The 13923-nt window shown below is 43.2% G+C and overlaps 1 protein-coding gene across 1 annotated transcript; it reads left to right on the top strand.

The window, feature by feature from the left end:
* Positions 1-2483: 2483 nt before the first annotated feature.
* On the top strand, positions 2484-3490 carry phlda2 (pleckstrin homology-like domain, family A, member 2). Its single transcript, XM_069686620.1, has 2 exons — positions 2484-3026; positions 3150-3490. Exon 1 carries the CDS (start codon positions 2572-2574, stop codon positions 2986-2988), a length of 417 nt encoding a protein of 138 aa, XP_069542721.1. The 5' UTR covers positions 2484-2571; the 3' UTR covers positions 2989-3026; positions 3150-3490.
* Positions 3491-13923: the final 10433 nt, after the last annotated feature.

The raw sequence follows: 13923 nt of genomic DNA on the forward strand, positions 1-13923 counted from the left end.
ATGCAAACATAATGAAAAAGCTATTTAAAAGACTTTAAAGGGGCGGTATTGTGCTAATTTCAAGCTACATATTTCCCTCTGTGATACCTGTGGAGTCGCTTAGCATAATTTACATTTATAAAAAACTCCTCATTGTTCTCACCCTGGTGCTCTGAGCAGGCCCTCATACAGCCTCTGCCTGAAACGACTCAGTCAGCTCTGTCTCTTTAAGAGACCCAGCCCCCTACAATCCCACTTTCTTCTAATTGTCCGGCTCTCTGAAGCCTGCAGAGGCTGCATTTTGTGACGTCACACAAGCTGTGTCCCAATCCAGGGGCTGCGTCCTTCAAAGGGTGTACTTGAAGGCCGATCACAGCGGAACATCAAAGGCTGTCCCATTTCGAAGACTCCTCCAGATGCGGCCGACAAATGCGTCTTCCTTTTCCCAGGCCACAAAGGATCCATCAGGTGCATCCTTCGCAGCCCAACGTATCCCAAGCGTAATTGTGCCCCAATTCAAACAAGATGGCGGATTTCTTCGGCCAAGAGATACTCTTTAAAATGTTCAAGTTTTTGGTTTCAACTCAAATAGCTAGTGTTACACATGTTAAAAAGAACCAAAACAGCCCTTGAAACAAATATTTGTTTTAAATGAAAGGTTAAATTACGTGACATTAGTTATGCTAGCTAGTTAGCCTGCTAGCTCCCAGTTGCTAGGCGACAGGAGCGGCACGCTGACGCAAGGGTAAGGGCAGAGACAGCTGGTGACGAAAACAGGAAATCTTCCATAGATCAGACCGTCTCATTTCAGTTCGGCCTTAGCGGTCTACACAGGCTTCAAATGACTCATCCTCCGTAGACCGTGTCCTTCGAAGGCTGCAGCCCCTGGATTGGGACACAGTTAAAGTGCAGCGTGTAGAAACCTGGCGTTCACAGCAGCCTGCAGACTGAGCTGAGAAGCCTGGGGATTACTCCAACATACTTTAACTTACAGATTTGAAACTTCACCCACGTTAAGGCTGGACATCCAACATTTTAAAATGATATGTCTTAAAATGTGAAACAGCATTATACCCTCTCTTTAAATACAATTTAAAGACAAATACACATCAGGAAAGGCTCTCCAATAAAAGTACGCTTTAAGAAGGGACTCAAAAGAAGTATAAATACTACTTAGGAGGAGTACTGAAGCTCGGTGAAATACATCTAAAGTCTTCTTTTGTCATTCTGACATGAGCAGGGCATGTGACGCTGGTCAGAGCAGCAGATGTGAGCTGATATGAGAGCGGACACACCTATACAGCGATATCAAAGGGCACCTGACTCATCCAAGAAAGCTTTCATTTTCCGTCATGACACCTCATGTCGGAGTCACAAATCAGGACAAATCATAGCCGGCCTGTCTTTTGCCTTTAGTCACTCTTTGCTCTAAAACACAAGGGAACAAAGACAATGCAGCTAACCTCTTGTGATTAATGTTAATATATAAGTCTTGTATATTTACTTGTATTTTAATTCCATCTTACTCGAGGCCTTTTTATAGATATGTTGAGCTGAATGAATTAACTACTGAGAGTACACTCATCAAATTGAATACAATGTTTTAATCAGACATGATTAGCATATTAGTAGACCTCCTATCAGGCATTGATTGTGAGTTAAATCAGTCCAAAGGTTCTACTTTTTTTGTAATTGTAGAAAACAGACATAAAGGAACCATGTTTGTAATAGTGGCTGTTCCATCTCATCATAAACCTTTTTCATCTGAATCATCTGAAAGACCCTGACCCGGCTCTCCACTGCTGCTGAACTCTCTGACTCCGTGCTCTTTCTCAACATTGTAACCTCATGTTCTCTTTATGTAGCTGCTGCTGTACACTCTGATGAACCCTCTGCTCTAAATGGAAACTGTGCTTGTGGGCTGTTTGACTTCCACAGACAGGAATAGAAGAGTTTATGTAAAATCCCGCTGACATGGAACAGGTTTAGTCTAAAGTGTTACCTTTTGAAAAGAATCGCACAGAGCAGGGCGGGCCGACACAGTGAAGGATTATAAAGGGAGTGAATGACCAGGCTGTCATGGAAAAAGTCTGGATTGTGAACTTTATCAGGGGATTCTGAAATGCCTCTAAAATAAATGTTGGTATAAGGGGTTTACTTGGCCAGACAGATTTTTACGCACGTGCTCAGCGCACTCAGCCCACATAATCAAACATATTAGCCTGAATCACTGGCAGCAGAGTGGGCAAATATTTGGACTAGTCTCCCCAGCAGGATGTGGATTAGTAATTAACATGTTTGCAGTGTAATTAAGGTCCACGTTAGGACTTCCTCCGCCCTCTGCCCGCCCTGCGCTCTAACTTCCGCCCACACAGCCCTGAATTACTCCACTGGCAACTGTTGATGCATTCCCCCGATCATCTGACGTCAAGTGGGCAGGGCTCGGGTCACGGCGGACTATAAAACTCCTCGTCTACCTTCTTTCATTCACAACGTCAGTCTGGATTACTACACGCTATAACAAAGAGGCTGCTTCCTCGGGCTCCTCGGAAGAAAAGAGCTGGGAGTTTCACAAACCTGCCCGCGTGGAAAATGAAAATGTCCGCGGAGGAGATCAGCCAGGTCCTCAAGGAGGGAGAGCTGGAGAAGAGGAGCGATAACCTGCTCCAGTTCTGGAAGAGGAAGACGTGCGTCCTGACCACGGACAGCCTCAACATTTACGCCGACACACAGAAGCGCTCCAAGGGAAAGGAGCTCAAGCTGCAGTCCATCAAGAAGGTGGACTGCGTGGAGCGCACCGGCAAGTTCGTCTATTTCACCATCGTAACTACGGACAATAAGGAGATCGACTTCCGGTGCTCCGGGGAGGAGAACTGCTGGAATGCGGTTATCACCATGGCGCTGATTGATTTCCAGAACAGAAAAGCGATCCAGGACTTTAAGACGCGGCAGGACAACGAGAGCGCGTCGCCCGGACAGCAGGAGAGACGCATGGCGAGGGCGCCCTGAGCGCACGAGGACTCCGGCACTTACACACTCCTAATATGGTGAGAGACGCACCGTGACATACTGCTGACATGATATATGAATGAAAATGACTTACAATAAAGTCACGGCAGCGGGAGAATCTTAAAACTAATGACTAATGTGTTAATCTGATCTCCTTCTAGTGTCAATGTGGACCATACAGACAGAAAACGCGGACCAAAAGGAAGACGAGGTCATCCGGTCCGGAGATGAAGGATTGTTGGGGTCTGAGCTCTCGGAGAGGAGACATCTGATCTAACCGGATAGACAGACAGACAGAGATCCACACACAGGACTGAACCCTTGAATTGTCAAAACTATTTCAAGTTTACTCTCCTGGAGGAATGACTCCTAAAACCATGATGTTAATTTATTTGTTTCCAGGATAAGGTGTTACTGGCAAACAGCTTGTTTAAATTATTCACTATTTCAATGTGTGTTGAGTGTATTTATTTGAATAAATATTCATGAATTTTTGACATAACTTTTGGCTCTCATCTACTTTTTATCTATCATTTATCAGCTACCAAATGTATACTTTGAGGTCTGCCAGGGTCATCATAGTCTGTAATTTTATATTTGACACTTTTCACGAGCGGTAAATGCCGGACATGCAGCAGTAAAAAGGGAGTGGAGCACAGGAAAGTCCCTCTCCGCTGTCAGGTGGAATGTGCCTCTTTATTGTCCCTGGGAGGTTTCGGGCCTGAGTCATGGCTGATAAGAAGGACAGATTTAGTCATCAGCTCGGGACACTTGAAAGATTGAGTAGTGCCTTTGAACACACCTCAACTGCCTCTGAGGTGTGGTTCAGGTTTGAAGGTGGCTGTTGTGGTGTAAATGCTAAAAAGTAACATTTAATAACTGACATTTTATTTGTTGTATTTCTGACTGAGCTTCGCAAAAGCTGAACTTGGTTTTTGTTGAAATTCAGGCAAGTTTCAAACAGGTGTTCAGATGACGAATTCCTCCACAGCCTCCTTATCAGGTGCCTCTGTTCTTCACAGGGCAGATAAAACGCACAGGAAGGGAACTTTACAGCCCTGTTATCATTAAATAAAGGCAGTTACAGGCGGTATAATGTGTCACCAGGCACACACCTCTATAATTACTGTTAGAAATGCAGTGAGGATGACTTTAGTCATACTCCGAATGCAGAGCGATAAAGTGATGGGATGATTTGTTAGTCAGATGTTGGTTTGACCCATTTATTCAGTCAGATTCTTACATTTACAAAGATTTAGACTTATTTATATTTATTTTATTAAGACTCATTTATTTCAGTATTTTTATAGTTGTGGAAGATCAAATTAAAGATCTTAGTGTTCATAACTACACAATAAAAGAAAACTTAACAAAATAAGAGTTTCAAAGTGCAGAGAACTAGAACTAAAGAAAGAACTAAACTGAGGAAATAAAACACATAAAAAGAAAACCTTTAAACTACAAACTCAAAAGTTTCTATCAGATATAAAATAACCCAACAAAGTGCGGACTGATAAAACCCTCCTGTCAACCTGTGTGGACGTTAATAAAACCTTCGAGCTCCCCTTCACATAAATACCTCCGGTTGAGGCTCTAGTGGACTGGAAGTGTGTTATGAGCACAAATGCCCAGAGGCCAGGGGTCGCCGAAAGCTGAATCTCCGGGGCCTTACAGTAATGAAGTGTATAGTGGACTCACACCCCTCGCGCCCCCCCTCCCCTCCCTGTCCCGTGCCTGTGTGCAGCTTTGAAGTGGGATCACACTACAATGAACGCATCAAAGGCTGATCTGAGGAGCATTACCGGAGCGTCCGACCTAAAAATACTGCCTCACAAATTGGCACCGCTTTAATCTCGCACACATATACACACACCTTTGGATGCACAGAGGGTTGTGACACCAGTGTGCGCCTTTATTTATGAACAGTTCAATGCCTAGGAGTTCTCTTCTCTCTATGTCCTGTTTTTAGAGGCTGATGGCCATGAAATGTAAGGTTGTCTTCTTTTTCTCCACTAACTAGAGTAACACACACACACACACACACACACACACACACTGCATCTTATAAACATCCTGTGACGCAGCACACGCACACACTCAGGCCCTACTTGCAGCTTTGGCGTCATCGCTCCATAGGCCATCATTATGTGGACGAGCCCGACTGAGACACACTGAGCACATTGTTAAAGGAAAAGATAAGTGAAATAAATAGAGGGGATGTGAGACAAGTGTGTACAGGGCCGTGACCTGAACACACATCTTGAATTCATCTTCAGTTTTCAGGCTGAGCAGGACAAAATGTCTCAATCAGAGGAGTTTATTGTAAACATGAGAGCTGGAGCCGTGTGTGTGTGTGTGTGTGTGTGTGTGTGTGTGTGTGTGTGTGTGTGTGCAGGGTGCTGTGAGGTGAAGGCCAGAAGAAACACGTCTCACTGTATTTCAACAAACTCCTGTCACAAACTTTAACAGCTATTTCTGAAGAAGTTCATCTGTGTTGATATGCAGATATAAATCCGTCACGTCGTCCTCTTCATGGAGAATTTTGCCTCAGCATGAAACATGACTCAGTCTGTCGGCGCACTATCGAGGCCAGAACATTGACAGGAAGGAAACTATAAGACAGAGGGAAAACTAGCACAAATGTTAGAGGCTGTGATGGAGATTTGATGCTTTTTATGGCGCAAATAATATGCTTGGGAGAGTCACGGTAAAAAAACCAGTACAGATCATTTTTCATCTGCTTTTAAGCTATTCCTTTCCTCGCAGCATCTGTGGACGCTGTGGTGATGTGCTCAGGGAATTAAGTTGCTGAAATGACACGTGGGGTTAAATGGTTGATATTTCAAAGACTACGTATGACTACATTTATCTATTCTTAACAACAACAAACAGTAAAAATATATACAAGGGTTTTAGTTTTTCTGCTGCCAAATTTATGTTCTTGTTATTTGGAGAAAGAACATTCATGCATTATCTGTACCACTTATCCTGTTTAGGTCACAGGGGGCAGGGGCAGATCCCAGCTGTCACTGCATGCGACAGGTCGCCAACGTTTCACACTCACACCTACACAATTTCAGAGTTACTATTTAAGTCTCAGAACCCATCGGCTACAGTCTGACGAGGATACAGCCTCTGGGAGCAACGGTGCACTTTTCTGACATTCTGGTTTAGCCACGTTTAGCGATAAACGACTCCCAGCCAAGCCTTTTGCGTGCGCTGCATCGTTTACAGTCCAGTTAGCAACTCGAGAAGCGACAGTGTCAAATCAAAAGCGCAATTCGCCCCTCCAGATATGTCAGCAAAATAAACATTATAATTTTTTGGTTCGTTAAATCCCCCGGAGGAGCAACTGTTCATCTGTTTCTGGTGAGTGTCAGTTTCACTGTCAATAGTCAGTTACACAGAGGCTGCACTCTGGCTAACTTCAGCGGTATGAACCCAAAAAAGAAATTTTTTGGGAATTTTTTTTTTTTTTACTCTAATTAACATGATGCAAATTAGTAAAATGAAGCTTTGTCAGGTCTGTCCTCAAGAGGAGAAGAAAACTACTTTTAAAATGCTTGTTTGTTGAACGGAGGTTGGATCGATCAGTTCAGATGCATTTGAGGAAGTCAGGAAATCTAAACACTGATCGGCTTTCGTGACACAGCGTCAAGGGAATTTATCCCAAGTTAAATTTTAGATCTAGAGCCGATTGTTAGCTGCTAGCATGCAGATGTCTGTTTATAGAGCTATATAAGCTAAATCATCGTCAGACAGCCGCTGATGGGAGCCGGGATGTCATTGCGGCGGATTATGTTCCGCCTGCTTTTGCTCTCCTCACGGACTGTTTTTCCTGCAGACACCGCAGCCTGCTGATACGTGATTGATCAATATTACTCTAACTACATACATTTCTTGTACTACTATCCGATTACGTAAATACAGATGACCATTTAACATATTGAGCATGCCTCTGGACTGTGGGAGGAAATAATCAGAACACAGAAACTAAATCTGGTTTGAATTTGTAATTATAGTGTTTTTATTATTACTTTTAAAACTCAGTAACAGCCTTTATTTTTCCAGTTTTCATATTTAGATGAAAGTTCAAACCAGACCAGTGGAAATAACACGTGTCCAAATATTCTGTGCGCAATGGTCCGCTTACTTGCGTTTAATAGATGTCAATGACATCAGCCTTTAGTCTTGTTTCCTATGATTGAAAGAGAACACCTGCTCTCTTCATATCTTACAGAAGACTTTACAATGAGGATAAAAGCTCTGAAAAACTAATAAAGTGACCCGTGACCTTTTACCTGATTGCAACAGGATAAAAGAGGGAAGTATTGATCGTGGTGAATCATCTGTCTCCGGATCGGAAAATGAAAAGCACCTTTATTTTGTATAGTCTAAATATAGACGAGCAGTGATGACATCCTGTCTCCACATGAAGTCTTTGTGTGGTCTCGATTCTCATAAAGAGCTTGTCTGGGCATTTCAGAGAGAAGCACTCCAGGGTTTGGTTTGATGTCATGTTACCGGCACTTCACTTTACAGCGTAACTTCGTTCAGTCATGCGTCACATCGCTGCTTCCCGTGAAACTCCGTTATGTACAAGCTTGTGTCTTTGTTTCGCTTTAGCCCACTGTGTTTTCCCTCACGCTCTCTGTTTCCCGTCAGAGTCCAATCTGACGCCAGCAGGACACAACACGAGTGCTTCGAGTAAATAAAAACCTCCTAAAACCCAAACACATCAAGGGTATTAGGCAAGGCGGCGGGGGCAAGTCTGACTACTAACAACATCCGGGATCTGTGTCACTGGCCCCTCTTACGACCTTCAAACCTTTTCAATCACAGGAATGGGATTATCTCAGAGTTAAACTATTCACAGGCTCGTTTTACTGGAAGAAACTCTGCAGGTATTTCACCTGGTGACGCATGGCTCAGGTGAGCGCATACCTGAGCTCATGCGTTATCAAATACTGAGCCGGCACACACCCTCAGGCCATAATAGGGCAAATGAAGAAACCCCTTCTTCACAGTGAACGCAACAATTTAAAATTAGGCCACGAAACAGGAGAAAATAATCTGAGTGTTTGACCAGAATCCAGCTCCCTGCGCTCCCCTTCTGTTTCCCATTTATCACTCCTCCATCCAAAGAAAGGTCATCTGATTCCCAGGATCCAGATCTGGACTTGCGGATAAATTGGCGAACGCTCCCCCTTCTCCCTCATCTTATCCACAAAGGCGTCATTCTCCTAATCGTCTGTAGCCATAACAACAGTGTTTGTGTTTTATTGAGCATCCATTTCTGCCTGCTGAGTCATGAGGAAAGAACTCCCCAGATCCGCATCCTCGGCTCTGTCTGCCCACCCTCATGCTGCGGTGGTTACAGCCACAGACCTGCACCTTAGATAACCTCGGAGGACAGGGGGCAACACTGAAGAAAATTGGATTTACAAGGAATATCACTTATACTAGGGCTGAACACCTTTCATTAGAACACATTGAACAGAGAGTACAGCGCCAAAACCTCAGCAGAGCGTTCACTTGTTGTTTTCAGCTTGTGACACATTCCCTTTATGCAACATCATCCCTCTAAGTCCAGAGCACATCCGCTTCTTCTCAAATGTAGATAAAAAGCGTCTTCAACAACAAGCAAACTCAACACATGTCACAGTAAGGTGATATTTCCCCCCTTATAGACAGAGTCTCTCTCCTCGTGGGCCTGTTTTTCAATGAGAATCCAACGAATGTGACACCTCTCATATCTAAGACATGCGTGTGTATCGGATGTACACGAACCACACACACAAACGCTGTAAATATACACACAAAGCGTCGGCAGGGCCGGAGCTGCTGAGCGGGGATCATGTTGCTTGAGACCCAGCTGTCCGGAGAGAAGCCTCAGACAGAGAGAGGAGACGCTATCAGGAATGTCTGCAGGGCAGCGAGGGGGCGGACGGAGCCGGACCAGAGGGCTCCATGTGCGCTCTGAGACCTGAGGAGGAAGCAAAGATATTACCATGTAAATTTCCAAAACAATTACAGGAATGAATAGAATAGTCTTACCTCTCACATCTTTATGGATTGATTGTTTGGACTAGCCCTGTAGTCTCATGACAGGACTATTAACAAGCTTTATAAGACAATGTTGTAATGCAGTGTCACGTTAACAGTCAGCATTAAGACACTTTAAACACATGCAGCTTAACTCACAGTTGCTGCTATAGTCAACATCCCTCTGTAGCATCTACAAACAAATTTGGTTTATTCACCCACAAGATATTTGAATATAGCCATGATCTCAAATAACATACTTTGCTCTACATGCCCATTATACTATAGTTGATGAGTGGATCCACAGTAGTATCTTTGCCAGTTGGAATCAGCTACCATGTTAGCATGTGGAAAACACTACAGTGTGTCTTCATAGAATTATGAGACAAAATAAGGGAACAAACTGTAATGAACCGTTAGCAAAGACTTCAGTATCACACTTATCTACTATAAGTTGAAGCATTGCTAGCATTTAGCTAGAGCAGCCTTTAATGTTGCTGTTTTCATCCCTACTGCATTGCATTGTGGGATCTTTATGCAGGTGTTAAAAGATAGCTTACCTGTGTATCGTCCATGCTGGTGTAGAGTCCAGTGATTACCCTCTGTAATATTTCCCTTACTTTAGTTTTATTCAAAGATTTTTTTTTTTTTTTTTTTTTGTAAAACAAAAATATTTATTTATTGTAAAACTAGATAAAGTAAATATAATTATGGATGTATGTAACACAGAACAAACCAAACCAGCTGGTGGAGGCCCGGGAGGAAGAGACTGAAGACAGAGGTCAGAGTAGAAGCCACTTAAATAAGCTGAGGCCCAATTAACTCAGGTACAGGCAGCTTCCTGATGTCCTTCACGACTCTGCCTATTGGCTCCTGAACCAGGAAGTCAAGCAAACCAATAGCAGGCAGAGAGGGCAGGACGTCACAACATGCTTATAAATGTCACATACTGTTGAAATGTACTGATATGCAGTACGTATTAGGGCTGCATAGTAAGTCACATTTTCATCACCATCATGATATGAACATGCGCCTTCAACACATCACAAAACACTGCATTTATGGCGATGAATAAGAAAAACTGTTTCATGTGCACACATCGTGTTTTTACATCTGCATGCGAACCTTTGGTCTATCAGAAGGAGCCCTGGATACATGGATCATGCAGTCACACCATTGTAGCACCAGCTGTAAGTTTCACTCACAAAAAAAATTAGATAACATGAAGGCAAAAAAAAATACCTTTATCTTTTTGGAAGTAATTTTTAGGAGAAAACTTGTTACAAGCACAGCTACAGTGTTAAACATGTTAAACAGCAGGTGCTTACAGACATAGGAAGTGTAAGTTATTGCAAATATACTAATTTCAATTATTATCGCACGTCATGTTGTCAACGCAATATGAAAACAATGTTATCGCACATATCAGAGTTTCCTCATATCGCTCCAGCCTTGTACGTCGGGAACTTCGTACTCAGAGTGTACAGGCACGCTCGTGGCTCTATGAGTTCAAGGCTAATGTGAGCATGCTAACATTTACAATGGTGACATGCCAATGTTTATAAGGTAAAATGTTGATAATCTCAATTTAGTATATTAGCATGCTAACATTTGCTAATAGCACTCGATACAAAGCACAGCTGAGGCTGTCTGAAAGAAGTCTGTAGGATTCATGTGGAAACCATTAATGTCTGCCTCTCCATCTGTTGAGATATTTTACATGATAAGTGAAACTTTGACCTGCTGGTGGTGCTTTGGGAAAACCAAAGACATAGTGATTGATCATCCGGGGAAATGTGAATGTACAAAATGACAAGCTGATAGTTTTCAAGATGTTTGAGTCTAGAAAAGTGAATTAGCAGATTATCCTGAGCAAACAGAATGATACGTTTGCAAAACAGGTGATATTTCTTTGACTTCCATTGTGTCGGAGTCAATGAAGAAACGTATGTTATTTTGTTGAACCCATCCTTTTGACTGTCAGAAACAAAGCAATGTGGATCACAGTGGATGATGGGAGTGTGAGCTGTGGAGCAGCTGGAGTTCTGGAGTCTGCTGATGGTCTGCTGTAAGCGGCCTCCTGAGGGGGAGTTCAGTTTCCAGCACCTGCCTGAGTGGGTGTGTGAAGAGATGAACACGAACAGATTACAATAACATCATAACTTTTCCCAGCCTGGAAGTGAAACATAAGACATTTTTCAAAACTTATATTCTTAGATTTCTTTAACAATGTGTCTGTTTTAATCATCTGCACAGACTGAAGACTCATCCCAGCCATGTTGGTCATTTTCTCCAGACTTTATGAGCGTTATATAAAGGGCAACTGTGATATATTTAATATTACTATCGCTCATTTAAGCTTTTATTATTGTCAAACAAGCTGTTCTTTACTTTTCTTGAAGCACCAACAACAGTTTGTTTGCAATTAGCACGATAACTAAGGGTTAGCTGGCAGGAGCAGTGATAGCTGCAGCGGCTTCACAGATGAGAGCAAAGAGAGAAAGTCAGCAGGAAGTCTGAGGGCAAAGTGCTTGTTGCACTGGTTGATAATCATGTGATTTCTTCAAGGTGCCACTTAGCTCCATGGTGGCTGATTGCTCTCACATGAGTTGCGCTAAGTTACATCAGATTGTTGGTGCAACACGATCAGCTCTGCCCGACACGAAGCTGAAGGTGGAATGAATGGCTGTAATAACCTGTAATGATGACCTCCAGAGCTGGTCCAGAGCTGCTGTCAGGGCGAGAGGAAATTAGTTCACGGTACATTTTACACAAGAGGGAAGCGAGTGAAAGAGAAAGAAAGATAAACGAGCACATAAAGAGAGAGAGAGGAGAACTTTCAGCACAGAGAATATAACAATTAACAAAAGATTATTTGCTGAGAGGCAAAAAAAAATGGATGCAGGAATTCCCCGGTGCCACACCAAAGCCAACAACGTACCAGGTACGATCTAATCAACTGGCATTGAACAGGAGGCTGCACCCTGCACAAACACTCAGCTGAATCACTTTCAATCCATCTTTCACTGTCTCTGAGGAAAGGGTTCGACATGAGCAAACAAATCAAACGTCACACAGTATGAAGAACGATAAATCTTGTGAGAGCAGGTTTTACAGATAATTTGGCACCAAACACTTCAATCTGAATCATCTCAGTTTGTCCAAAATCTTTCCTTAATAATAAATGTTAAGTCTGGGAACCCATCGGCTAGCTTAAATTCTGACAATGATATAGCCTCTGGGGACAACAGTGAACATGTTGGGCGTGTAGCCAGCAGCTAGCGATTAACGACTTCCAGCCAAGACTTTGATTTCTGTGCGCTGCATTGTTTACAGTCCAGTTAGCAACTTGAGAAGCGACCGTGTGTTCAGATCAAAAGTGAAGCGAATTTCAGAGTATAATATCTTCCTGTCGGTCTCTTTTCTGCTGCGTCACCGTCTGACGTCACAAACGCACCGGAGACAAGGTTAGTAAACAGTGAAGATGTTACGGTGGTTAGGTCTTTATTGTGTCTATTACTCATTCAGTCTGTTTAGCAAACTCGGCGCCACCGGAAAGGGGGCCGAGATTAACGTGTCAACACGGGTTTTGTGTTCCCATCAATGCCATCAGAGCCGAGGCGATAATTACCCGGGTCTACCGCAGAGTCATATCTTAGCGGCTACGGCTCCTACAATGCAAAATACGCAGTCTTGTCATTTTGTGCACAAAAAAAGTAATTTACATTATTGTCAGTCTGTTTTTATTCCTGTCCAGAATATTTAGCAAATCTTACAATATAACAGTATAGTAATTTCAGTTCAGGTTATGGAGAAACCATAAAAGAGTCTTTTGAGAGTTTTGGACACATGTGTAAGACCTTATCTTGGACCTGGTCTGGAAACGTCCTCTGCGTGATAGGACCACACGCTCCAGGCCAGAGACACTGGAAAGTCCCTTTATAGGAGCGCAGCTTCTCACACAATGCATTCCTGCAGTCCCACATCCTATGTGTTGTCTCTCTGCTTGGCTCCAGCTCTCCATCACCTCAGCACTGAGGTATTGACCTGGCAACAAATGTGTCCATCAATCATAGCAGGACACACAGAGGTGTATTGTTCAAAGGCATAGCAGACAGTGTTTAAACACCCTGTTCAGGGTGTGTGCTTGTGTTTCCCAGTGTGCATACCTTCACTGAGGTGATGTGATCTCCCAGCAGGAGCTGGACGCCTGTGTGGGTGGATCTGTGAATGAACGGCTGGACGAAGGGCTGACACAAAGGAAACAGAGAGACAGAGTATTTGGCTAAATGCTCTGCTAAGTTCACTGTGCAGCTCCTTTGCTTACCCTGTGTGTCTGCTGGTGCTGGGCAGGTAGTGTACTGTAGATTTATCAGAACATTTCAGCTGGAACACATTGCCTACTGTGGTTAAAGAGGGATGCTAATTCGGCGCCGTGGTAGCTCTTCTGGTAGAACAGGTACCATTCATCATTCAGAGCTGAGTCATTACTGCAGCAGCCCAGGTTCAAATCCCTTCAGCCGTCTCTTTTAGCAACATTTGAAAGTAATGAAATTGAGAGTCAGTGATTGAGATTGGTTCTACCCACCAACAGAAGAGAACTTGCTGGAGTATGGCAATACAAATTGGACAAAGAACATGCAGCACTCTTGTACACCGTTTTGCTGAAGACATTTCTAATGTGTTGTAATGTGTTTCACTTACCAAACCTGAACCAAACCTCACCCTTACCCTGCATTCACGTGAATCCCCAGAGTTCCCAAGTTAGGAAGTCGCTCTTCCAACGTCTGTGTGGTAAAGTGGAAACAACATGGATGCTACAAAGACAATGTGTTTTTTTATTGCTCAGAACTAATCTTTGTGTGTACAACAATTTACAGTTACAGCCCA

This window comes from Semicossyphus pulcher, unplaced genomic scaffold (assembly GCF_022749685.1).
Source record: "Semicossyphus pulcher isolate SPU_LCO1_2020_fin unplaced genomic scaffold, fSemPul1.0.p SCAF_8, whole genome shotgun sequence".
In the NCBI taxonomy this organism is placed as follows: Eukaryota; Metazoa; Chordata; class Actinopteri; order Labriformes; family Labridae; genus Semicossyphus; species Semicossyphus pulcher.